Genomic DNA, 26488 nt, shown 5'->3' on the forward strand with positions numbered 1-26488 from the left:
ATTTCACAGCAAATTCAAGAAGTCCTACAAAAAAAAAGTGAGACGTGCAAAAAAAAGAAAAACAAAATGATACTAGTAAACACAAAAATTTAACTTACACAAGAAAGGGGAGTTGATCATCAACTCATGCAACACCTAGGGTCTGGTTAAGGCCTGAAACTTGTGAATTAGTGTGGAAACATGCTGTCCTTCACTGCAAATCAGACTTATGTCATGTGTATGCTCATCTTTTTACACATTTAAAAACATGAAATTTTCCAGTGAGCTGTTTCCAAACAAAATGTATTTTTGTTTTACACTTGTGTAAACAAAATGACAAATAAAATCTGTCTAAAGTCAATATTGGAATAAATATAAAAATGACCTGCGATGGACTGGCGACCTGTCCAGGGTGTACCCCGCCTCTCGCCCATTGACTGCTGGAGATAGGCACCAGCACCCCTCGCGACCCCATTTGGGACAAGCGTGTAAGAAAATGGATGAATGGATGGATATAAAAAATGACGACAAAGATGATGAGGTGGAGTGACAAAGCAGATTAAGTCCTCTCAGATGGTTAATTGTATTTTACATAAAACATTAATAATGGACCGGCGATCAGCGACTTCCTGATGACTAGTTGAGCACATTATGCCACATATTAATTTGTAAATTTAACAATTTGTAATAGATTGACAATGTATATTTTTTAATTCAGCTATGACAACTGTGAGTAATGGTGTGTGATGTACGCTGATCTGTTGGAGGAATCAGAAGAATGAGTGAGTGATAAGCTCATTAGAAAAAACTCAAATCAGTAAGAACACTTAAGCCATGACAGAAGTGCATCCATGTTAACCCTAAGTGCTGTCCAAATAGTGCTGACATTTGGGAAGAAGCTAGGACCATGAAGCAGTGTGCTTCCTGGTGCAAGTGGACTTCGTATAGGAACTTCTTGACATCCCTAGCTGCCACAAGGAGCTTTCCCACAATCCTTTGTTTGACAGGATGTATAGCCACAGCAAACCTCACAAAGTTTAACAAAAAATGCTTTAGCCATTCACTACAACTCTCTGAAGAGAGATAACGGCCAATGCAATCATCATCATCCATGTACTCTGTGTTGTAATGACCTCCATAAGGCTGAATGCTTTCTGGATTCAGCACAGCAGTTAGCAGCCTCTTCCCTGCTGTGAATAGTGCTTTTATCTTGACACCGTGAATGCTGAAGGGATAGGAGGTAGGAGGTTGGAGCTACAATTTGAGGTATTAGGAATCAAGCAATGGTAATGTTTGTGTTCTGACCCCATATGAGTTAATGATTGACTTCCCCTAGAGGTCTGGACTACTTCATTATTCCTTTGTCCCTACACTGGTTTTCAGCTTTTCTTAACTTGCAGTTATTTTCACAATTTTCATCATTTTCCTTTGCATGTGTATTGTGTTTTAGCATCATTTTTGTGCTTTTAATACTTTTGGATTTGCTGTGAAATAGTATATTGACACAGTGTTCCCACTACCTGATTTTACCAACACAAAATGACAATCAAAAAAAAAAAAGGAAAAAAAAATCCAAAGCTTGTTTTTAATGTCACATGTGATTCTTCCTCCATTGCTTTAGTCATTCTTTAATATAATATGCAATATTTGATAAATTACTTGTATTTTGAAAAAGAGATTTTAAAAAAGTATATATTATTTTAATGTGCTTGTTCTGCAAAGAAAGAATACATCAAACAAAACTTAAAAACTGGAGCAACAGTTTATTCTTTTGCTTAAAAAGGAAGTTGTGATTTTTAGACCTGTCTCTAGAGCCAACAGATTAAGTCTAGCAGAGATGTATCTCGATCAATAAGAATATCATTAAAATGTTTTTCAGGAATTTAATGCAAATTTTAATTTATTACTTTCCATTAATTAGAGATTCACCGCTCATAGAAACTGAAAAAATTTATATGAAATTAGTACAGTTACAAAAACAGATTTGCGTGAAATCCTGCATCCATAGACTAGCAGGGAGAATGTCAACCTGTGTGCCTGCAGATGTAGAAGCCAGGGTTGCTTTAATAGCAGTCCTACACTTGTTGGTAGTTGCTTAGCTCTAGTCCTCTTCTTTACAATCAATCATAGTATATGGAGTTTAGGTAAGAGGAGATTGTTTGCTGTACAAACAGAGTCATACTATGCTCATTAAATTGGTATATATTAGCAGTGCGAACAGAGGCTAAGCTGGAAAATTAAATAAAAATCTATATAAAGCTCGTGGGAATCATGAGGTACTCTTAGATGATCTGATGGGTTGTTTTGTTCACTATAGACCTGATAAAACACACTGGACCAATTCAAGTAAATTACAGTTTTCCCCAAATCATTACTAGTATGGAAACAGACTTATAAAGCAAGCACACAGTCATTCCGTTAAGCCTGTCACCAAATGACCACTCAGGAAACACGATTTGCCCTTTACCTGGAGGAAAAGCCTTTTCTGTATCTACTACATGTTCATCTTTCAGGCTTATCCTCCTTATGAGTATATGTCATAAAGAGTGACTGTCAGGTTATCAGTCTTTTCCATAATTGTGTAGCCCATGACATGGCTAAAAAAAAATCAGTCCTTTATAGAAAATAAAAATAATGATGTGGTCTTATATAATCAAATTTGATGAAAACTATATAGTTGGTTTTTCAGTATCTATAAACCAAGTAAACACACAATAAATATCAAAATAAGTAATCCTGTATGAAATGAATATCCTTTTTTATTATTAAATTACTAATATAAATAAACTTTTCAATGATATTCCAATTTAAGGAGATATTAATGTCCACCAAAATTCTAATTTGCTCAGTTTAACATACCTTAAAGGACACAACATAACCCACATGACTTGTAATAAAATACACTTTTAATTAACATGATGAGGTTTTGCTTTAGCCCATTTAATAAATGTATTTTTTTTAATTGTAGGCTAAATCTAAACACAAGCAGGTAAAAGTGTAAAATATAGTTTTACATACACATCTCCATCTAAACTAACACTGAAAATGAGCCTGTATTGCATTTTATAAGTAGAGCAGTTGTCAAGACGTTAGTTTGTAAATAAATATTTGGATGTTGGCTTGTTGCCTTCTCCCCATCTTCATTGCCTACATGCTTCTTCCCAGCCAGCCGCTATATCTCCACACATACTCTTAACACTGAAAGAAAGATTAGACAAATATAGAGAGGAATTCAACAAATGATAATAATTTTCACATTTTAGTTCTGTGAATTCAGAGGATATTAAATTAAAACACATGCACATAAGAGCTGTCTTGCTCTTACAAGATACAGATTCCAAAATGCAATTGTTAATTTCAAGCAAAGTAGAAAATAGATGCTTTAAACTCACCTTAAGACCAAGACATCTGCTGTTCCTTTAAATTGCTGTGGGATGGATGATTAAAGACAAGATTTAAATGGAGTAATGGGGTGTTAAAATCCACTTTAAACAAGAATGTTCTGTTAAAATGTGCATGGATTAAGGCCTTAAACTCCTGCTGGATCAAGGATTCACTTTCCCCCAAGGATTATCTGGTTCTGTTTCTGCCCTCATAGCCTCTCCTTCTCCTCACAGCAGTCTTCTTGGCCTTCAACTCATGGTAATGTGATGAGTTTGGCTGTTTGTCAAATCATCTGGAGTCATTTTTAGAAGCTGTGAATCTCTGATCTAACATCACTGCTACCTTCCCACTTAAAGATGGTCCATGTCTAAACCTTTGTCTCTCCTAAGGGTGCCTTCCATGTATCACTGTTTTCTGTGCATTCTTTTTAAAAAGACTTCCGCATTTTAGGAACTGATATTATTTGGCATCAGATTTCTCTTTTGTCAACGTAATTGTAGGAGGAATGCTGCAAATAAAGGTGGGAAAACACCCAAACACAACCAATGATTCTATTTGACTGAAAAAATTCCAGACTCATTCATTTAGTCCACTGAATCACATTGCTTTATAATCATGGGGCATCTCTATGAAAATTATTTTATAATTTTGAATCTCTTTTTATTCTCGGTTGATGTTTTTGTCTTACAGTCTGAAGGACTTTACATTTTTCAGATGTGAGTGTGTTATAATCTGCATTTAGTGTGCATTATTGTTACTACTTTGAAATCAGTGGTTATGCCATAATACACTGGGTCCTGTAAAAGTAACTGTACATTAAATGGAGCAAAATATATCATTGCAATGTACATTTTCATCCATCCATTTTCTCCGCTTATTCTGTCAGGGTCGCGGTGGGCCAATCCTATCTCTGATAGTCTGTTTGCAAAAGGTGGGGTAGACCCTGGACAGGTCGCCAGTAATTTTTATTTTTTCAAATACATCTGGCTGTTATTTGTGCCTTAGTGTGGACTGATTTTGCTCAAATTCAATTGAGGGGAGTTCTTTGGTCAGCACTAATGACTTCTCTTATGTCAGTTATTAGCTACTTCTTTACCCTTTGGGATTCCCAAGTGTGTTATAATCTGCATTTAGTGTGCATTTAGTGTGCATTATTGTTACTACTTTGAAATCAGTGGTTATGCCATAATACACTGGGTCCTGTAAAAGTAACTGTACATTAAATGGAGCAAAATATATCATTGCAATGTACATTTTCATCCATCCATTTTCTCCGCTTATTCTGTCAGGGTCGCGGTGGGCCAATCCTATCTCTGATAGTCTGTTTGCAAAAGGTGGGGTAGACCCTGGACAGGTCGCCAGTAATTTTTATTTTTTCAAATACATCTGGCTGTTATTTGTGCCTTAGTGTGGACTGATTTTGCTCAAATTCAATTGAGGGGAGTTCTTTGGTCAGCACTAATGACTTCTCTTATGTCAGTTATTAGCTACTTCTTTACCCTTTGGGATTCCCAAGTGATCAATAATTTGTTCACTTCTAAATATTATTTGTTTGTTGCAGCACCTGAATCAAGCCTCATTTTAATTCCTTTAAGGCGAATTTAGGTGCTTGTTAAGTGCTAAGTTTGTGGCCTAATATAACTCAATCGAACTGATGTCAATCAAGGACAGTTTGGTGTTTAATATATCCCCTTGAATGAAATCCACACTGGGTAGAAAGCAGCTCCTAAAGGACATCAGTCTACCGTAGCGAAGTGCAGGGAGAAACACTCAAGAGGAAACGTACCCAAAATTAGAAAAGGGGGAAGCTGGCAGACGTTTTGGCCTTAACACCTTAAGGCTAGGAAGCCTATGACCTTTTTTTTTGGCCAAGTCTGGTCTCTGGATACCAAAGCAGACATGTTACTTCTGGAGCCGTGTTTGCACAGATATGACAAATTTTGCTGCTGGTTGCCTAACAGAAACTTGGCTTAACATTAACACGCCAGATTCAGCCTCGTAGATCAACAGTCATCAGTTATTCGAAGTTATTCCGAGTGTGATCACAACTCAGTAGAAAAACTGGGAGAAGGACTTTGTATGTGCATGAATAAAGGTTGTTGTACAAACTATGGACTGGTATAAAGCTACTGGTCAGAGGTAATCAAATATATGACTGCAGAATGCTATGTTGCCAATGGAATTGAATAAAGCGGTCTTCACTAGAGAATGAGCAACACATCAACCGGCCAATATTTCTGAGCAATAATTATGCTTTTTTTCTTGTATCCCTAATCGGCCAATACGTGCATGTGTTAGCTGATTCAAAAGTGCTTTCAGCAACCATGCCTTGAAATCTTGTGAAGATATTGCATAGCCACTCCCCTCCATTTGCTAGCTATTGTCCACATTTTGTTTAATTTGCTAATGTATCTTTTTTGTTTTATTTGAGACATGTGTAACATTTGCTATCATTGTGTCATTTTTCTTATGTAAATGGTTGAAGAAAAATCTATATCTTTTCCAATAATCAGCCAGAAGCTATTGTCAACACTTGTCGCGGATTGAATAGACTGATATCAAAACAACTGCTATATTCATTTGCTTTAAAAAACTTTTAACCAATTTATCTCTATTTCTTATCATTGTTTACATCCTACCTGGAGCTAATGCAGCCATTGTCCACCAGGGCTGTTTACATTGCACAGATTAGCACAAATTGTCTTCAGAGAGGGGGCCACATAGATTACAACCCCTCTGTTCTTTGTTTAATCTCTAACCTATTATCCAAACCAGAAACCCTGGCTGAATGGTGAGTTGAAAGCTCTGCTCAAAGCTAGGGATGCTGTGTTCAGGACAGGGACAAGCAGCCGTCTGAGAAGGGAGGAAAAGACTGTAGGCATTGCGAGGGCTAAATTCATATATGCCCAGGAATTGGTGGATCTTTGGTGATCAAGTGACACAACCAATGACCTGCAGCACATGTGGATGGCCATCAAATGCATCATGGGCTATAACATCAGAGCTGCAAGGACCCCTCATTGCCAGATGGACTCAACAGGTTCTACTGTATGCCCACTTTGAGGATTTTAACATCCCCATCAGGACCAAACTAACCTCTTGGTGACTGGCCCATCTTTTTAACCACATCCCAGTGCGGGTACTAAGGCAATATGGAACGTTGGTGTATGAGCCCTCTCTGTCACTGACATCTGTCCCTACCTGATTAAAGTCCTCCATTATTGTCCCTGTCCCCAAGTGCTCCACAGTGAAAGACCTGAATGAATACCAAACTATAGCCTTAACATCACTTTCTGACCATTAGATCTCGAACTGTCAGTATCCATAGCAACATCTCCTTTACTCTGCATGCATATTAGCTGTCACATAGTAAGTTTTGGAAATGACACAGCACATCACAAACAACTAGTCCATATACAGGGTAGATGTCTAACACCCTTGGCAGTGGTGTAGAGAATAACCTCTGCATTTGTGTGAAGAAGACTAAGATGGAAAACAGAATGGAAAACAGAAAGACTTAGAATGGAAAACAATCCTCTTCATTGCATGTACCTCTGACAAGCAGGTGTGGATATGGTCTCTAGCTGCAAACAGGCTGCCTGGGTGTGCATTTATCCTGTGAACTCACTTGGAGTGCCAAGACGTCCGTCTGGTCAGGAACGCCCATCTGTGTCTCTACTTCCTTAGAGAGCTGTTCTCCAGAGCTCTGCCCTGAAATATCTTTATCACTATTTGGTGGAGAGTGTTCTTTGCACATGTGTCATTGTGTACATTCACTGCTGCCAAGAGAAGGGCTCTGCAGAGGATTGTTAAGGCTGAACTGAGAAGTTTAGGGAACAACTTTCCCTCCACCACAGAGAAGGGCTGTGTTCACACAGTTTTAAATGTCCAAAAGGCATGCATTGCCATAACTTGGACACTGATGCATTTTGAGGTCAAATGCTCAGGATGTTCGACGCGCCACTCCAGCTATTGAGCTGCTCTGTTCTTTTGTTGCTTTCAACAGAGTGGCTGATTTGATCTGCTGTAAAAATATAGTTTTAACAAATATTTGAGAGAAAACACCTTAAAACGTTATATATTCAATCATTTCATCAAGATTATGATCCTACTTAATAATCTGTTCTGATAGTCGCCCAGTCGCTCAGGGACATCCTCTTGCCTTTCGTAGCAGGTAAAGGTGAATATAAAGCCTTTTTTAAACTTGTGGTAAAAATAGCAAGCGCCCAAAAATAAATTAGAATATTTTGGTTGGCAGGTTTTAACATTTTTAGTTAATGTGGGCATTTATTAACTGTTTTGCTGTAGTTTTGCTCAGTAAGTATATGTTTTAGTGATTTAATAATGATCACAGATGTCTGGCTTTTAAAATATGTGGAGTTTAACCCCATTAATTATATGAATTTGTCATATACTGGTAGTTTTGCAGAAGTGATCATGGCTTGCATGTACTATCTCTCTCCCAGAAAACTCCTGGTTCAGTTTTTCTGATTGGTTGATGGTCTGAGTTAAGCTGCTAAAGTTCAGATTTTTGAACTCCAGCATCGGACACCACAATGCCTCTCCCCTAAAGCTCAGGAGTGATGCAGGGCCTCTTGATGCTTATTGACTCTGTCCGTTATAGACTTAGCATGTAAATAAGATGCTCTGATGCCAAGAATGCTTTTGAGTGAATGCATCATTTTACACAACAGGATGCAGGGATTCATCTTACACACAGACTGTTCTAACTTTCAGGTGCGGCTCAGGAACAGGCAGAGCTCAAAAGCAGTTTTTATCCTGCAGCCACATTTATAAAGCGTTTTCCTAAGTCCAATACATATGTGAATGGTATGAAGAGATAAGAAAATATATAAGTAAAGTTACATTACTTTCCTGCACATGGCTTATTTTTATTTCAGATTTCCTTTCCTTTCTAAATATTTGTTTCAGGTTTTCTCCATTTTACCCCACAAGTCATGCTGCTGAGGCCAAGTTTTCTTTAGCAAATTGGTCAGACAAGATTGAAGTGAAATAAAGTTTTATCTAAAACAGTATGTTAAACAGAAAAGTATTAATAAAGTGCAGTAAGAATAGTGGTACACCTTTTGCAGTCAAATTAGCCTATGTGTCTATCAATGACTTACTGTCTTCTCTCCAATGAGTGGTCTAACTTTATCTTATTTTTATAAGTGGGTAAAAAGCTGTTTTAATTTGTTTTTAAGTGAGAAAGTCTACCTGAAAACTTAATCTGTGCAGTCAGTTCATCAAGATTATGATTCTGCCTTCAATTATTAATTTGCTGTCTGAGCCGCTCAGACCCCCATACACCAGTGGTGCTCAGCCACTTGGAATCCAGTTCAACAGCAGCCTCTTGCCTGGTAGCCTCTTCTGGGTTTTTTCACCACTGTTCGCGGCGGCTGGAAGGCGTTTTTCATAATAATCCAAACACATAATCCAAACTACAGGCACCATAATAATGAAATCGAACATATTTTGCCGGCAGAATTTGACATTTTAAGGTAATTTAGGTGTTAATAAACTGTTTCAGATGTGTGATCATAGCGATCTGCATCAGCAGTGCTGTGTCTGTCTCTCCCCCAGCTTCCAGATCAGCTTCTCTGAACTGGTTGATGTGGTGAGTCGAATAGCAAAAGCTAAATTTTTCCAACTCCAGCTTCTACTACTTTTGCAGCACATCCCGCGCATCAGATGCTCAGAAGCTCATGCGCACTGCTTCAGTTCCCTGGTGCTCAAAACGTGCTGCAGGACCTTTTTCTGCCCCTTGATGCACATTAACCATTGCCTTTGCATATAAACTAGCTGCTTCTGCTGCCTCTAACGCATGCAATCTGAACGTAGCATAAATCCGGATCAAGGGTTAAAGACATTTACAGGGACAAAAGATTAACAGGAATGATTGAAAAGGAAAAATTAAGGCAAGCTTAATAACGCCTGGTCAGCAGAATTATTGGTCTTCAGATTCTGTCCATGCATTACAGAAATATTTCGTCTCATTTATAGTTTTCAATGTAAAACCAATACAAAAACCGATGCTAATTTTTCTTTACGAGAAATTTTGGATGGGAAAATGAGACCTTATCTAAGCTGAATAACATCTATATATCCCGTCTAGTATTTGCTTTATGAAAAACTATTTTTAAAGAGTATGTTTTACCAAAAGGAAATTCTTCTACCCATGTCTGGTCTTAAAATGTGAATTAAGTCAATATTCTTTTTCTAGTAAAAAAAAAAAAAAAACAGTAGTCCCTTAGTTTTTAATATCATCACAAAAGTTATCCATGTATTATTTATATTGTTTTCACTCATTGTCAATGAACTTTTAAGACATTTTAATCATGTTTGTAATGTATTTATTTTAGCTGTATTTTTTGATAATGTAATATTTAAATTGAAGAATGTAGTTAAAAAAAGTTATATTTAACGAGTGGTGTTTACTTATGATTTTCTGTTTCCCTGCTATCCTTACCTTTGTTTTTCTTATTTTCCTTTTTCTTTGGCAGCGTCTGGAAGAATGACCTCTGTTTGGAGAGATTGATACTTGGAGTCAGTCATTCTTTACAATTGAATGCATTACTTTTTTTTTTTTATAAAATACAAGTACATACGTTTGACCTCCAGTTTGCAGGAGACCACAGCTTCACCCTGAGCGTTCTTGGCTCTGCAGGTGTACACACCACCATCAAAGCTGCAGGGCTTGCGGATCTCCAATGAGCAGATGCCTTGATTAGAAATCTTACGAAACTTGGGGTCATCTCCGATAATCATCTGATTTTTCAACCACTCAATCTGGGGCTGCAAATTAAATCGGAAAGTTAATAAAGTTATCATTTTCTTCATATATATATATTTTAGTTCTATTACATTAGTGGTCTTTTTTTTTAGTCCTATGACATAATTTTGGGAAGGCTTTGCTCCCCATGAGGCTTGCTTGACAAGCCCTTATGACTGACACTTTGACAGACTATTTCTCAATGTACAGGCATGAAGTTTATAATAACTGTTAATACATTTCCTTTTTAGCTCAATGTTTACAAAAAATTTTTCAACTTCTAGAAAATAGAGAAATATTCAAAATACAGCTAGCTTTCCTGATTGTTCCCCTATACTTTGGCTCACAAATAAAAAAATTTTATGCAAATATGCCACAAATATATGCAACAGTGTTCCAACTGCAGCTAACCAAAGCATAGTGTATTGTTTTATCAAGCTTTACTTATTAGGTGACTTTTGAAGAAAATTGTTGCACATGATTGTATTTTTGGGGATAAGAGTAAAAAGGAAAACGCATATATATAATTTCTCCAAAATGTATTTTGTAAATGATGCAGTGCTTTGTGTTGGTCTATTACATAAAATCCTAACAATTGGTAGTTTGTGGTTGCAATGTGATGAAATGTAAAAAACGTTATATTGACAACGAAGAGTTTTTGTTAAAAATATACCTCCAGTAAACTGTTTACATTTTACTCAGACCACTTTACTCTTACTGTGGATATAAATCTTTTACTGTCTAGATATAACAGAAACATGGATGCAAACAGTGTTTGTGCCTCAGTACAAGCATGTCTGTACACTTAATCTCATTTAGATAACAGAGACAACTGGTTTCCCAAAGACACCTTTCTCTTCTACCTCCATGAGATAAAATGAACAGTAACTGTCACTAACACTGATAAGGGAAGCACACTGCAGCCTGAATGGATGATAAAAATAGGACCTCCTGTGAATAAGCAGCATGTCCATGTAGACATAAAAGTACATCAAGCTTAACTTCTTATCATGGGCTCCTTTTTGTGTTCCTCTTTAGGCTCCTAATGTAGCCTCTTCCTCCATATGTGTAACTTTCTATCAGAGAGCACAGCTTATCAGAACATTGGAAACATTTCTCTGCCGCAAATTCAGCTGGCCCTGTGATCCGTTCCAGACAGCAAAGAGTAGTTATTTAAGCAAAGGCTAAATAAAAACAACACATTTAGTACTAAGCAAAGATTTATGGATGGTAAAGGATTACATCTGGGTTAAAAAAGAGAGAGAGAGTATACAGCAGAAGGCAAATAATGTCTGCACAAAACTAAAATAGAATAAAGATTTCAAGCTCCTAAAGATGTACCGTATGTAATAAAATGGTCACATGTGAAAGACTGCTCCCTGCTCACTACAAACAGCTGGCACAAGACTAGATCACTGAAATAGATTGGCTCCCTAGGTTAGACCAGATGACTCTCTGATTTATGACCTAAGCAATATTAAATAAATTCAGCCAAAACTTTTATTGAAATAACAATAGATTCTGACAAATACATGTTTCTGTGTGAATATTTTTTTGGAACAGCAGGTGTTTAAGGGGAGCAGATGAAACAACAGTAGGCTACTTCTAGGAGGCAGCTTCCTATTACCTGCATGCATGAAATCTACCAGCGTACCATTTTCTGGTTACCAACTTGACAGTTTAAGCATTTAAAGTCATATTGCCACTACCTTTTGCACTCCAAAGGCACTAAAGTTCAACTCATTATAATTGACAGAACGACAGCAGATTGAGTCCAAGTAAGGCATTTTTCTCCAGCTGCTACTGATTCCTGAAATAATTAAGATGCTAAATCATTTCTTTTTCAAAGATTGGTATGAACATTTTCAAACGCATACAGTCTTTACAGATTATTTAAAGCAAGCAAACTGAGGGTGTGCAAAGAGAATATCAAACATAAAGCACCTCAGAACTCAGCAAATTAACTCTAGATGTGTGTTCATCGCTTTTTTTTTTCTTTTTTTGTTTATTAAATGCATTTTTTCCACATATATTCAATAATCAGCCATATGTTGTTATCACATCATAATTTAATATTTAACAGTTTAATGTAATATGTTCCCTATAACAATTACTTGAAGGAAATATAAGAAAAGTACTTTTACCGTGTATTTCTCGACTGAATCTTTAAAGACTGAAGATGTATTTCAAGAACATATATTTGCCAAGTCTCTGAACGAAGGAGAGCTACCGTAATATCTATGAACCGCTATTCATAATATCAACTTATTTTCTTACTCGGGGGCATCCTCGAACAGAACACAGCAGCTTGGTAGTATATCCCACAGTGGCTGCACGGTTGATGAGAGGTGTAGTGAACTTTGGCGCCTCGCTGAAGTCATGTTCCTGATACTCAGGAGGTTTATAGACAATACCTATATGGAACACACAACTGTTATTTCATCATTGTATGGTTTGTAAAACATAGAGTATAGAGTATTTATACAAGTGTTCACTCTAAAAAGGGTTTGAATTTGTCAAATAACAAAATAATTATCAGAACTACTTGGGCAACCTGTGACTTTAATGTAACTCCCTTTATTGTCCCACAATGGGGAAATTCACTCTCTGCATTTAACCCATGCCCCTTGGGGAGCAGTGGTCTGCTATTATGTGGCGCCTGGGGAGCAGTGTGCGGTTAAGGGTTTTGCTTAAGAACCCAGAGTGGAGTAACTTGCAACATTCTCAAAGCACATGTGCACTGCTCTAACCCACTAGGCAAACACTCCCACAACGCTTTATATGTTATTTGTTGGTCATTATGTCAATTTCAACTATCAATATATCAGAGATAAAACAACAACTTTGAGCTAATGTTGTAGGCAACAAGCACAATCTGGCTTAAAGGTATAGATGACGATCTGTTATTTCCGGGTGGGCCATCTAAATAGGTGGTCCTCCTAATTGTAAATCATTCTGGTGATATGTTTACATAAGGCCATTCTACGTGCTTGTCTCGTTAGCTATCTTATTCTGCGCATTCAGGCGTGGTGAGCTACGGTTTCGGACAGTCACTGAAGCTCACTGAAGCTATATCCTGGAATGCTTTGCATGCTTTCATTGCAAAGCATTATGGGATTTGGTGTCACAGGGGCCCGCTGTTGCCACCTGACAGCAGCGACTAATAGCAAAGATGGTGGAGGCACAGTGCGCTGGAGGAGTAGTTACGTGTCAAATGAGGAGCAAAAAGCAGTGATCATCTGTCTGAACAGTAAGTTAACTGGGTTAGCTATAAAGTCCACTATATAGTCCCCACTCTATATAGTGATTGAGGGATTCAGGGGTTAGGATAGACATTCGGACACAGTAAGCTTGTTTGAGTGATGAGAACAGCAACTTTTAAATAGAGCGTGTACAAGGAGAAATGGGTTTGTGCATACTTTCGCACGCATTTAATGGGCGTTCCCTCTTGGGAGCGGTTACAGGGTTGTCCATGGGCATTTTTCTTTAAAGTGGAGAGGGTGGGTGTTTTAAAAAATTTGTGCAAATCCTCCACAATAACTTTAAAATATATGTAGTTGATCCTATGGCAATGGCTACTGTAAGTTTTTCTTTATTATCTATTTTTCACAGCAAAAGGAAAAAAGAAAAAAATAGAGGTCCATTTTAGAAGCCTCAGGCAAAATTTAGAGTCCACACTTTTTGCATTAATGCAACATTAGTTGTAATATAACGGAATAACTATCTGGGCAATGTTCATATAATGGTTTAGTGCACAGCATCAATGGACAACTCCCACATCATTTATACAGTCTTATATAGATAAACTGCACAACCATTTTTCTTGACAGGTTTATGCATAAACCTGTTCCTGCACACACACACACACACACACACACACACGCACACACACACACACACACACACACACACACACACACACACACAGCTCTGTCAGAGGTATTAATATTTTTATGGCTTTAAAAATGAATCTCAATTATAGTTGAACACTGGCCAAGACAGGCACCTACTTAGATCTTAAAGCAGTGCCAAGGTCATTTTCGCTCCTCAAGTATTCACTTCAGACACTAAATGACTAACTGCAGCTCATTAACGAAGCCGCAAGTGCTGACTGTAAAGCTATACTCATATAAACACATTTTGAATGAGAGGACTGCATGCAGCCAAAGAGTTACCTGTTTTTTGGATTGTTGCTGCATTCTTGGTAACAGCACTATTCTCACTCCTTCCAACTTGGTTTTCAGAAAACACCCTAAACAAGTATGAGTTACCCATGATTAGGTCTGACACGGTGGCTGTTAATCTATGGTAATGCTCCAGCACTGTGAACCATTCCTGTGGATGGACACACAGCAGACTGTTTACAGGTGTGCAAGTAAATAACGCCCACTTCCAGCATCCTTTGCTGTATTGCTTTTGCAGCTCTTCACACAAATCATACCCCAGTTTTCCTGTCGGCCTTCTGAACAGTGTATCCAGTGATATCTGAGTTTCCGTTGTCCTTTGGTGGAGTCCATTCCAGTGCAGCGTTAAAACCCCATGCATCTACCAGCTTCACACTCGTAGGTGGACCCGGGAGGTCTGAGGACGTAAACGAGGGTCAGTGATACATAAAAGATTCAGATCATAGCTGAGTTGCTGTTTATGTGACAGGGTAAAGGTTTAAAAAACAAAGGGTCAAAGGTCGCTGTTTATGCTATGCTTTCAACAGGAACAGCTGTGTGTCAATCAGTCAAACGAGAGCATTTTCATTGCTGTCTAGAGTGACTCAGAAAGTTCCATAAACATGCTTCTTGTGTTTACATTTGTGTGCGCTCAGTGGGGTTGTAACCATGAACCATGGTAAACTAGACTGACCAACAATCTGAAGGGTGATGGTTGCTTTGTCTTCAAAGCTCTCCACTTTTAATGTCATCTCGTAAATGCCAGAGTCATCCCTCTCAGCACTGCGGATGAACATGATGCTGTCGAAGTCACTGTTCCTGATGTTGACTCTCTTTTTATCCAAAGGTTGGCCATCCTTTAGCCAGGACACTGCAGGTTTGGGCTTCCCCTAAGAGATTTAAAAAAGCAGAAAATTCCCAATATACAGCATTTTCTTTTAAGGTTTAAAGATTTAAAATGTAAATGTGCACTTGGCAACTTACGATGAACGGAATGACAATGTTGATCTGCTCTCCAACCTTCCTGACGTAGCAGGATCGGAGAGAGCGAGGCAAGCGGATCTTGGGTTTTTCTAAAATGAAACAATATAAAATATACATTTTATTTTTCAATGGTCTCCCCTTTAGTTTACAGTCCTAAATACTGCACAAAATGTATCAGTTTTCTAGACTTAATCCTGGAAAGTGTTTTGTGTTTCCTCTTTAGTCGTGTGCAGTTGCATTGCCTCAGGATGGCAAATCAACAAGACACAGAGCTAAATGGATCAGACAAAATGAGGGAAAGCTCACACAGGGATAGCTAAATGTGCTTCTGTTGAAATATATTAGTGGAATTTAATTCTTTGAGAAACAGTTTTCCTCAAATGAACATACCGTACATATTTTTTTAATTCCTTGCACATTTTAACATGACTACAAATAATTATGGATGGCTAGTTTTATGTGCTCTGAGAGAAGTTTATAAAAAAAAACTGTATCTGGGCAAGGAGAGGTAAAAAAAGGAAGACCCTTCATCCAGCAGTGCCTTAAATAACTTAAGTGAAAGAAAAACCTTGGCTGAATCCCCACACGCCTCTTCTACACCTTGTGCAAAGAAATGAAGATGTCATAATTTTTAACTAACCATTGAGCTCTAATATCACAGCTAGAGTCAGTTTTATGTGCTGCTGCAGTTTGCCTTGCATACTGATATATGGATGAAATGACATCATGCTTGGGACTTCTGTAACATCTAAGAAGCCAGTATGTTAACTACGCTGTTCCGGATAGGGTCGAGAAAAGCATGTCTCACATAATCCTGCATAAGCAGCACATATCTCAAAAGTCAGATGAGCTTAGACGACATATAAAACCCTGTGCCATTTCTTCTCATCAACTTAAAATTCCCTTCTTTCTCACACCCCATCAGTCTCATGCTCATCGTCCTCACTGTGCTCCATGTTCGCTCTCTCTCACTCTCTGATCCGACATGCATCATCACCCTTTATCCTTACAACTGTTACTATATAATGCTGGGATCCGGCAACGGAAGCCATCGTTTCCCAGGAAGCTCAGGTTGGCCCCAGATGCAGCTCAAACACTGAGCCCCTCTAATTACCAAACCTGCCAGCAATGCCCAGAAGAGTCACTGGAATTGCAGAATCTACAAGGTGGCAAGTTGGACTACAAATAATACATAATCAGTCTTTGTCTGGAGATAAAGTATCTATGTTGAGGGAGGCTTTCTGCGCATATTGGACAAGTCTGCTTTCATCGGCATGTGCATGCCGATATGTGACTGACACAGAGCTGAATTTAACACCAACAAGCCACCCAGAATCCATTAATTAGGCTCATGTTTCGCTTCCCTCCGCTGGCCAGCACTTCTGTTTGGATGGTCATATGTTCCTCAAAGGTTCAATGTGTTCCCTATGGTTTAAACCACATGCAGAGAATATATTCAGCAAGCTCTGTCTTTGAAAGTGGATAAGTTGGGTATGTCAACACGTATGTGAATACCCTCTCAAGTTTGTCTTCAGTCTGTTCACTGCTTTTATTAGTAACAATGATGATTTTTTTATTACGCATGAAAAATGAACAGAAGGTAACATATTGAGTGAAATTTATATACTTTTATAACTTTTAAAATACTGGCCCTTAAGCACCGCAAACAGCTTAGAGATTTCTGAAATACAATATACATCCTGATCCTTAGCACCATACCTCACTTTGAAATGGAAAGACCTCGGCAAAGATTAGCACTTCTGGTGCAGAGTCCCATCTGTTACTAAGTAAGCACCTTTTAAAATTAGGCATGTTTCCATTTGATATTGACGTACATTTAAAGAAATGTTTAAAATTGTGGGAACAAAAGATGATAAATAGACATGTTCATTTGGTTTTGGTGACATTATATCTTAACATTAACATTAAGAATTAGTTGATTGCAACTGATGTTTTTACAGAAAGAAAACAAATAAATTAAATATGTTAGGATGCAAATACTTTTTTATACTCTCCAACTTCTTAGCTATATATCATAAAAGCTTACAAATAGATTTGAGGACTATAGATTCCAAAGGTTACCATTGCTATTAACAACTTCTCAAAACAAAAGTAAAGATAAAGCTCAATAATGAGCCACAATATTTTTACAAAGCACGTAAAGTCGTCACATCACCTTTTAAGATAAGATACATAGAATATATAAGTGTGGTCTTATTCAGGTTTTATTTTAAGAACCGTTCTTTTGAAAGATTATATTTCAAGATATCTAAAATTTAAAAAAGTTATATTTTTTGAAGGGTAACATAAATGGAAAATTGGGGACTCCATCTGCTGCATAAGGTGAACCTATTTATATCGCATGAATGATGTCATTAGGCCATACCTGAGTTAGAATGAAGGACAGCCAGAGAAGCAGTACATAAATAAATTGGCTGAAGGTGGGTACTGACGAGGTCCGTGTCAGTAAAGTGCATGGCAGCCAAGAGGCTCATTACCCAAATGTTTCCTTATGCCCGACTAGACTAGCAATATATCATCCTTAGTACTGATAGTGCTGACCTCCTTAAAGCTGGAATCTCCCTCTGCTGTACCCAGCTCAGACGGGCATGTCTGAGCTTTCACCTTAGATTTGCAATAGGCCCAATGTTTACATCTCAGCAATTATTACTTTTATATAATTTCCTTATCACTCGACACATTTGCGCACACCTTAAAGAAACAAATTGATTTTGACCCTCTTTGCTGACCAGGCCAAGTCCTTAGAACATGACCGTCATAGCTGCTGCTGTTCATTAAAAGACATAAATAAATGCTTCTAGAAAGAACATCTAAGTGGTTAACCTTTTTCTTCATTATAAAACATGCCGTCACTTCTGGACACATGCAAGCGAGAGATTGATATACGACCAACGAAAGCACTTGTCAGCACTTGTAGGATTTACGTCTTTCCATCTGTGCAGCCCATCAGAGGTCCACATTTAATACCGTCTCCACCTCTCTGTTTGCAGGAGGGGTATTTTAAGGATAGGTCATAAGGTCTGAGCACGAGCGAAAACTTGAAAAAAAAATATATGGATTGGTTTAACACCAGTAAATATTCTTCATAGAGTTGCATTTATAGAGTTTTCTATGGGATTCTTTCTAAGGGTGCATTCATGTCCAGGTAAATAAAAAAAATATAAAAAAATGATTCTAGCAATTTTTTTCTCTTATTGCCTGAAATTTAGTAAAACTGCACAGTTAAGCACAAAGAATGTGAGTAGTCTAACACTGACAATGACTCACCAGGGATCTCACGGATTGGAACAGGCTCTGGAAGCACCCCAGGTTCACTGCGGCCTCCTGGGTTTACGGCCACGACGCGTACATGCAGCAGGTCCCCAGCTGTCAGGTCCCTGATACAGTAGCGGTCAGCCAAGGTCAACTCCTCGTTAGCTACAATCCAGTCTGTTGCTGCAGAGCAACACAATGTTTGTGTTAGAGTGGATTCATTTTCACTTTAACTCCTATGTAACGATTGCATCAAAAAGCTGTCTGAAGGATGTCTTTCCAAAGTGTTATCAGACACTTTTAATGGTTTATCACCTGTCAACACAATTGTAGAAACAAGCTATCCACGAGAACATACAGTAAGAACCAGCATGGTGAAACTTTAGATGGCAGGCTGTCATCTGAGCAAACAAGCACTTCTAAAAGCAGTGTCAAAGGATACAGCGACAGCCAGTGAACTTACGTCTACCCTATACGGTCTGCGCCCAGCAACAAATCTCTCTGCCTTCTGACGCTCTGGAGACAGGTGCAGACTCACAAGTTCTGCGCTCACACTCATAAACACACTCACAGACAGACACTTACTCCCATCCTTGCAGTACTCGATAGTGTATCCGCTCAAGCCTGAGCTACCGACAGCCTCTGGTGTTTTCCACTTAATGGTAAGGCTGGAGTCATTCACATCCTCTACAGATACATTTAGTGGAGCACTGCTGGGGACTGCATGGTACAGGGTGATTAGAGAGAGGAAAACAGCTTTAAGAGGTTGTTTACCCTTTGTCACAACACAGTTGCATTGTATAATAGTGCACTGTTTCACTACATAAACCCCATCAAGAGGTATTAATCTACAAGAATGTCAGTTAAATAGCAAAAAATTGAACTGAGAAACAAATCTGATGCCACTGACATCTATAGTTTATCAGCGTTTTCTTTGTTGCTCTTTTTCTCATTCGATTTGTTTTTTCAAAAATTTTGAGTCGTTTTTTTTTTTAATTCCTATCTCAAACTTAAGTTCCTAAGTATTTCAAACCAGCTTCACCTTGGTTAGCCGTAGGGCTTCTTTTTTCAACATTTATTCTTCTTTAGCTGAATTTTTCTTTTTGGGTTGTTTATTTTGTCTTATTGCCTCCTATTTTTATGTTATGTGAAACACAAAAGCTACACTTGGCACAATTGTGCCAAAAAAAGTGTTGTTCTCTCAACAGTCAGTTGGATTGAAAGACAAAAAGGGATAATTATTACTCAAGAACGTCCAAACTGACTGGGAGTCAACTGGTGGCGTCATTTATACCTCTGCTTTGAGGCCCGTATGTGACTGTTCCGCCATGGAAACTATTTTCCCACGTTTTCTATCCCTTTTCTTGAGAAATTCTGAAGGCCACAAGGAGTTTAGCGGTTTGAAGCTTTTGAATGAAGAGGTGTGATCTTTGTGCTCCATGAACCTGGACATCTCCTGACATAGGCTGTAATCTTAACTTAGACTTAGATTTAGGCTTAACTTTATCTATCCCTTGGGATTACTCCTTTATGGATATTCTGGTTCAAGTAGCTTATATAGAGTACAAAGGGGAAGGTTAAAGCAAGATGCCATTAAAGATAAAAATACAACAGAGAATATAAAAGAGTGTATATAATACAAAAGGAAATTTGCATGTTTGTTTATAGTGAGGGAAATACATGTGTACAAAAAACTAAAAAAGTTTTAGAAGAAAGTAAGAAGAAAGCAGGTCAAACTGTAAGACACTGACAGTTTACCTGCAGGAGGAGGGGGAGTGGGGGCCTTGGGAGGCTCCTCAACTACAGTTTCCACTGGAGCAGCTGTAATAAAAAAAGAAAAAAAAAAGTTAACATATAAACTAATGTGATTGTACGTTCTTAATGCTCTAAGTGTAAGACTTGTTTTTGATTCTGCACCAAACAGGAATTTAATAAAGCACAAATCACATTACCACTCACTATTTCCAGTTCATAGCATAGCTGCATGTTAATGTTATTTTAATTTTGTGTTTACCATCTGTTGGAGCATCTGTGTCAGGAAGAGCAGCGCTGTCTTCAGTAATGGGAGCAGCAGCTATCATTAAAATGCCATTCAGAAAAGCAAGTTAGTGATTTATGTTTCATTTTTTAGTGGTACTAAAAATCAGCACATTTCTTAGTTTTCCAAACAACAAGGAGCTACTAAAGGAAAGCAGCTGCACAGATCATAGCAGAAAAAGCTTAAAAACAAAACTGCAATTTATGATCAAGAAACAAGTTTGCAATCAAACTGCTATTTTATTTACGACTAGTGCTGGAACTATTGGATGTTCATTCATAAGACATGTGTCGTTGGCTTTGCTATCAGTTTTGTACAGATTGTGATTAGCAACTAAAATCTGGATCAGCTAATCTATTAAATAAATAAAATATAAGCCATGAAGTCTAGTGATGAGAATTATGGCACAGCAGAAAATAAATGCAAACACAAACAAACAGAGTTAACTAAAGACTCCTTCCATCGACAACTGACAGCAGCCACATATATTTGGTGTAACTATGTTTAGATCTATGTTTAGATCATCAGACACCTTGGGAATCACATCATAGAGGCCTTGTCAGAAAGATTTTCAGCATATTTTTGATACTAAAAAACTTACATCATAACAATTTTGGAGGCCTTGCATAGTCAGTTACCTTCCCTGTAACATGAGTATGAAAACTTGTTGATGCTTGTTGGTGCAAAATGATGATGCTTGTTATTTAAATATTTTTACAACACAGCCTAAACTAAAACAGTGGTAATTATGTTTTAAATAAATAACTTTTTACTACCATTCTTCTTTAACAGTTATAGAGAACTATCCTTCTCAACATAATTCCATTATAACTACCAACAGTTTCTTCCCCACCGCCATTAGACTGCTGAATGTTTTGTAAAGTGGGTTATTGTATTGTATTTTATTATATTTATATAAATATATATATATATATATATATATATATATATATATATATATATATATATATATATATATATATATATATATATAATTTTTTTTTTTTTTTTTACTATTTTTCAAGGCTGCACTTTTATAAAAATGAAATTGTCCAGAGAGCTGTTCTAAAAGAAATTTCTAAACAAAATGACATATAAATCTGTCTACCGTAAGTCTAAACATTAAATAGAAGACATTCAGTGAGCAATCTAAAGATCCCCTTCAGTCTCCTCCAAGTGGGGCTATTGACACCAGTGGGTCAAACCCAGAACAGATCTCACCTACTGTACAGAATAATATTTAGTTTGGAACATTTAAGGGATCTGGTACTAAAATGGTTGAAATCTTAGCTTAAGTATACAAAAATACAACCAAGATGCCAGCATCTAACTACCCATTCAACAATGATGACTTTGAAACAGAAAAGTAAAACAAAAACTATCAACAAACCCCATAATTTGAGCTGAACTTCATTTCACTACATCCACATTCCCTTAAATCATAGTATATTTATGGTTATAAATATTTAATAGATACACACACCTGCACACATATATAAACATTTATATTTGTAAATTCAGAACAACAGCTGATGTCAGTTTTCTAAAGATGTTTTTTTTTTTTTTTACCTTTCATTTTTTTTTTTACATGATATCATATATTATTGTTTTTTAAATAAAATATTTGAAGTAGTAACAAGTCAAGCTTTCCCTTTCCCTCCATTTCCAGATGTTTTCTACCTGGAGCAGCTCCCTCAGTTGTAGATGTGTCCCCTGATGGGGCGGCAGGAGCTGCTTCCTCCTCAAAAACAGCAGCTGCTGCCTCAGCTGGTGCCTCAGCAGGTGGAGCTTCTGCAGGTGGAGCAGGTTCAGGCTCTGGAGCAGGCTCAGGTGCTTTCTCTGCAGCCTTTTTGGCTGGAGACTTTTTAATAGGTGCAGGTTTGCTAGGCATTGCTGACACACCGACAGTGATCTGTATGAGGGTTGGGAGGAGTCCTCAGTAACATATAAAGTGTGTTGGGGGGGGACTCCACCCATCTCCTAACTTACCTCCCCTACTAACTCTTGTATTTATCCCTACTTGTCTTCTTCCTGGCAACAACAGTTGCTGAAATACAAATGAAGCAGTTCTACTAATTTTTATTTAAATTTTTTATATAAAAAATAAGAACAGGCTGATGCTATTTTATAACTTTCTACAAAAGTGATTGAATGCTGAAGAATGTAATTTTTCAGAGAGGTAGATTTTTTTTTTTCCAATAATTATTTTCGTATTTTGTTCTTTTTTTACATCTGGAGAAACAAAATTCTTTCAGCACTTTTTTTTTATCTTAAGAAAAATGAAAACTAATATGGTCTAGAATGGCTTATGCAGTATCAAGGCAACATTACATCTATGATAAGAATACCATAGATAACAATAACCAGTGGTTCTGCTGAGGTGTTTAGTGAACTTAATTTGCTTCCTTTGTGGTCTTCACCTTGTATGCACTGTTCATCTCCTTCACAATCAGTAGAGGTTCGCTCTAGCTCAGCTGGCCAATCAAGCAAAGCGATACCATAAAGCAGGACTTGGTTCGTTTAGCAGTAGGGTGGGGAGTGAAACAACCATCTCCATAAAAGCTTGAAGGCGGCATGAAGACATGTAAAAACTGTGAAGGACTGTCAGCTAACATCATCAGATATCATGGCTTTCTGAGCATCACTGACTGTGAAAACCTCACCCTGCATCTAAAACAGCTTGGGTTCTGTACTGTTCCTCCAGACTCAAGGACTTTAATTGATTTGACCTAAGATTGTTACCTAACATATTAATATAAATATAAACCAGTTTTACATAAAATAAGTCTTTTTTTTTGTCAAATAACATAAATTATCTTAGTGGTATTTTGATTTTCTGAAATGTTCTGATATGCAATCAGAAAATATTTGAGCTACATAAGAACTAATTTGAATATATCTTACAAACATGTTCTTCAGATGTCAGGAAAGAGATCTTTTAAAATGATTTTAGGCGTTTGTTTTGATATGATTTTTTGCAGAAATGCATTTAGCTTTAAACTAACCAAAAGAACAGAACAAGCCCAATTCAATGATGCCCCCTAGTGAGCAATAAGGTGCAAACCTCCAATCAACAGTCACTGGTGAGAAAAATGGCATGACTTTATTATGTCCAGTGCTTAAAGTTAGACATATGGAATTTTATGAGATTATTGAGACATGACATTTCATGAAGTCCACTTTTAATCCAAGTGCATCTTCCTGCAGGAGGAAGACAATAAAAATCAGAGGACGTCCTTTTTTTTCTGCATCAACGGGCAAAGCTCTTCTTTGATCTCTCTTTTCGCTTCAGTGATTGTAGTCGCAGATGCAGTGGCTATGTACAAGGTTTACAATAGTAATGTCATTCATGTACAAAAGAGAGAACATTTTTACAAATATAAGAAAACAAAACAAAAAGAAAAACATGATTCTGTTAAAAAAACAACACAAAAACAAAAAGAGGAAGAGTCCCAGTCATAAAAAGATCTTCGCTCTGATACGGTTAAAGTGTGGTACTGTAGGTCCAATACATGAAAGGAATATTTGGACATCTTACTGCTCGCCCGAAATCTCTCAGCCTTGAGATCAAAACTGTCCAATTGCACACTAACAGCCCATACGTGATGCACATTCTTAAATTCTGACATGTATCACATTTGCAAAAAAGCTCATCCAGGTCCAGTTGATTAGAACCCAAACACCAGGTCACCGCTTTATAAAGTGACATCAGAGTAGGTGAGAGAATGTCTCCTCCAAATCGAGGCCTCCAGGTGGGAGCAAGCAGCTTGACAGCAGCTTTAGGCCAAACTGGGTTTCAGGCACAGATAGACTTAGGCATCAGGATTTTACTTTTATACCTTCAAACAAAAGCAGAGGAACATCTTAATAGAATATGGCAGTCTGAGGTACATTAGGGTTGAGGTGGGGTGCACCGAGTTCTCCATTACCATTATCTCCATCTTCACCTCCCTTTATCACATAACAGTCAGATAGGAGCAATAAATACTGTTTCTTATTTTTAACAAATATTTTGTGCAAAAAGAAAAAAAAATAGGGAAAAGGGTTTTAGTTGAAAAATAACTTAATGTGTTAATAAAGGCTTTCTTTATGTTTGGAGAAGAAAGATCTTGTGATTTAAAGAGCAAAGAGGAAGTAAATTATTCATGATGTCATTTTGTTGAAACGCATCTTCGCCAGGCAGGGTACACTGTAAACACAGAGTACCCTGCCTTATATAGCTCCCATGCTGAAATGCATGTTATCTGTTGAGGTGATTGATGAAGGTGACTAGAGTACAAAATCCTACAAAATCAGCATCTTAAGTTTTATTTTTTTTAACAACACATCTATGTGTTTAAAAGGTGATCTGAGCAGAACATAGGTTCCTTTAGTCCGCATCTTTGATACGGATGACGGAGGCTAGAAGGATATCCAGCGAAAAAATCTGCCAAGTCTGTGCACAAGTTTTTAATGACTTGCTATTGTGACCACAAAATAAGAGAGCAGCCAACACAACCCACCAATGCAAGCAATCATAGTCAGAGACAGTAGACTTGATCAACAAGCTGCTATTGTATCTGTGTTTTATTTCTGCAGAAAAGAAATTAGTTAACTAAGACCAGTGAGGCTTTGCAGAGTCTAGTTGATAGTCATCCATGCATGTTCCTCTTAGAGCTGCACACCTTGGCAAACTGATCTACAGTAAACACCAAAATAACATTCAAGGCCATGTTCAAAAATGTGTGTTTTACATTTCTCATAACCTAGTGAACACTTTATCAGGACAAACCACTCAAACAATGAGACAGGGCCCAGTAGATGCTGCCACCTGCTGGATTTCCTCATAAACTGCACTTTTTAGCTATGCCGGCACCTCCTCCATTTCGACACATTCACTGACTATGCGCTCTAAAATTCCATTTTCAAAAGTAGAAAATAAAGTGCATTTTGGCTGCTGTCCAGTGATGGTCCAACTCATTGGGAGCCGATAACACAATCAGCTGAAATGAAGTGCCTGCCTTCAACAAAAACCTATGAGCACCAGTAGCTATTAAAAAAAGAACAAAAAAAGGGGAAACATGGGTCATTTTTAGGGTTACTGTAATATTTTGCGTCATACATTTCCTTTCACCATGCACTTGCAGATTAAACGAGAAAAAAAACTCATATGGGAAAAACTGAGGCAAGAGAAAGAATCATCATTTTGTCAGTTTGTCTTCCCAGTCCTCCTGAAACAGGGCAGAGCAAACCCTTAATTCAAAACCCTTTTTTTAACACTAGCTTTGAAGCTGCTCACTGAGCACAAAACAATGTTAACTGTAGAGTCCTTTAAACTCTTGTTTAATCCCAGTTTACACCAGCTCAGAGTGTAGTCTGCAGGCTGGGATCCAGACAGCCTTCTCTCTCTGGAGACTCAATATAGTTGGCGGATTCCTGGAGTTTCAGCAACATGGCCATCTGGGAAGCACATTAAGACAGAGGAAAGCAGAGTAAATCATTCAATCAACACCATTTCCTTTAAGAATTTAGTTCTGTTAATAAAATTAAAATGATTTTTTAAGTATTGAATTTGCTAAAGTGGTTCAACTAATTTATAGAGCACTTTTAGTTAATAAACATTCCATGATACACTTCAACTGTGAGTGTGAATTTTTTAATTTTTCAATGCCAAATAAAAATTTTCTACTTTATTTCAGAAAAAAACATCAAAATGTCAAAACACCCCTAGTATTAAAGGGACCACAGAAAACATACCGTAATTGATTTATGGTACCATTTTTTTCTACATTCAACCTTGAAAACAAGTATATATTTTTTTAACAGATGCTTGTTTTACAAGTTTTCAGCATGTAAATTTGAATCTGCCAGGTAAGGCTAATGTGACTTAAACTATCTGATGTGGTGAGTTTATAA

At 37.4% G+C, this 26488-nt stretch overlaps 2 protein-coding genes across 8 annotated transcripts in view; both read right to left on the reverse strand.

Annotated features, from left to right (window-relative positions):
* Positions 1–1722: 1722 nt before the first annotated feature.
* mybpha (myosin binding protein Ha) lies at positions 1723–22519 on the reverse strand. 2 transcript variants are annotated; one of them, XM_038287432.1, is made up of 14 exons: positions 22274–22519; positions 20570–20629; positions 20314–20376; positions 19141–19275; positions 18571–18738; positions 15283–15371; positions 14993–15188; positions 14577–14716; positions 14311–14470; positions 12413–12549; positions 9972–10158; positions 9833–9884; positions 3372–3406; positions 1723–3177 (listed from the first exon to the last, which is right to left on the reverse strand). In XM_038287432.1, the coding sequence occupies exons 1-12, from the start codon at positions 22482–22484 to the stop codon at positions 9844–9846; spliced, it is 1587 nt and encodes a 528-aa protein (XP_038143360.1). In that variant the 5' UTR covers positions 22485–22519; the 3' UTR covers positions 1723–3177; positions 3372–3406; positions 9833–9843. The 2 variants fall into 2 exon arrangements, with proteins under 2 accessions (XP_038143360.1, XP_038143361.1); XM_038287433.1 differs by lacking the exon at positions 20570–20629 and having other exon boundaries at positions 1730–3177.
* Positions 22520–23677: 1158 nt separating this feature from the next.
* LOC119785033 (neuron navigator 1-like) overlaps positions 23678–26488 on the reverse strand; it is a 101951-nt gene continuing 99140 nt past the window's right edge. For all 6 annotated transcript variants that reach the window (XM_038287419.1, XM_038287418.1, XM_038287416.1 and 3 more), the window contains one exon: positions 23678–26032. In XM_038287419.1, coding sequence (XP_038143347.1) covers positions 25937–26032 — 96 coding nt within the window. In that variant the 3' untranslated portion in view covers positions 23678–25936. The remainder of the gene's footprint in view (positions 26033–26488) is intronic.

The sequence above is a fragment of the Cyprinodon tularosa genome, unplaced genomic scaffold, assembly GCF_016077235.1.
Source record: "Cyprinodon tularosa strain WSP-4 unplaced genomic scaffold, ASM1607723v1 ctg239, whole genome shotgun sequence".
Taxonomy (NCBI): domain Eukaryota; kingdom Metazoa; phylum Chordata; class Actinopteri; order Cyprinodontiformes; family Cyprinodontidae; genus Cyprinodon; species Cyprinodon tularosa.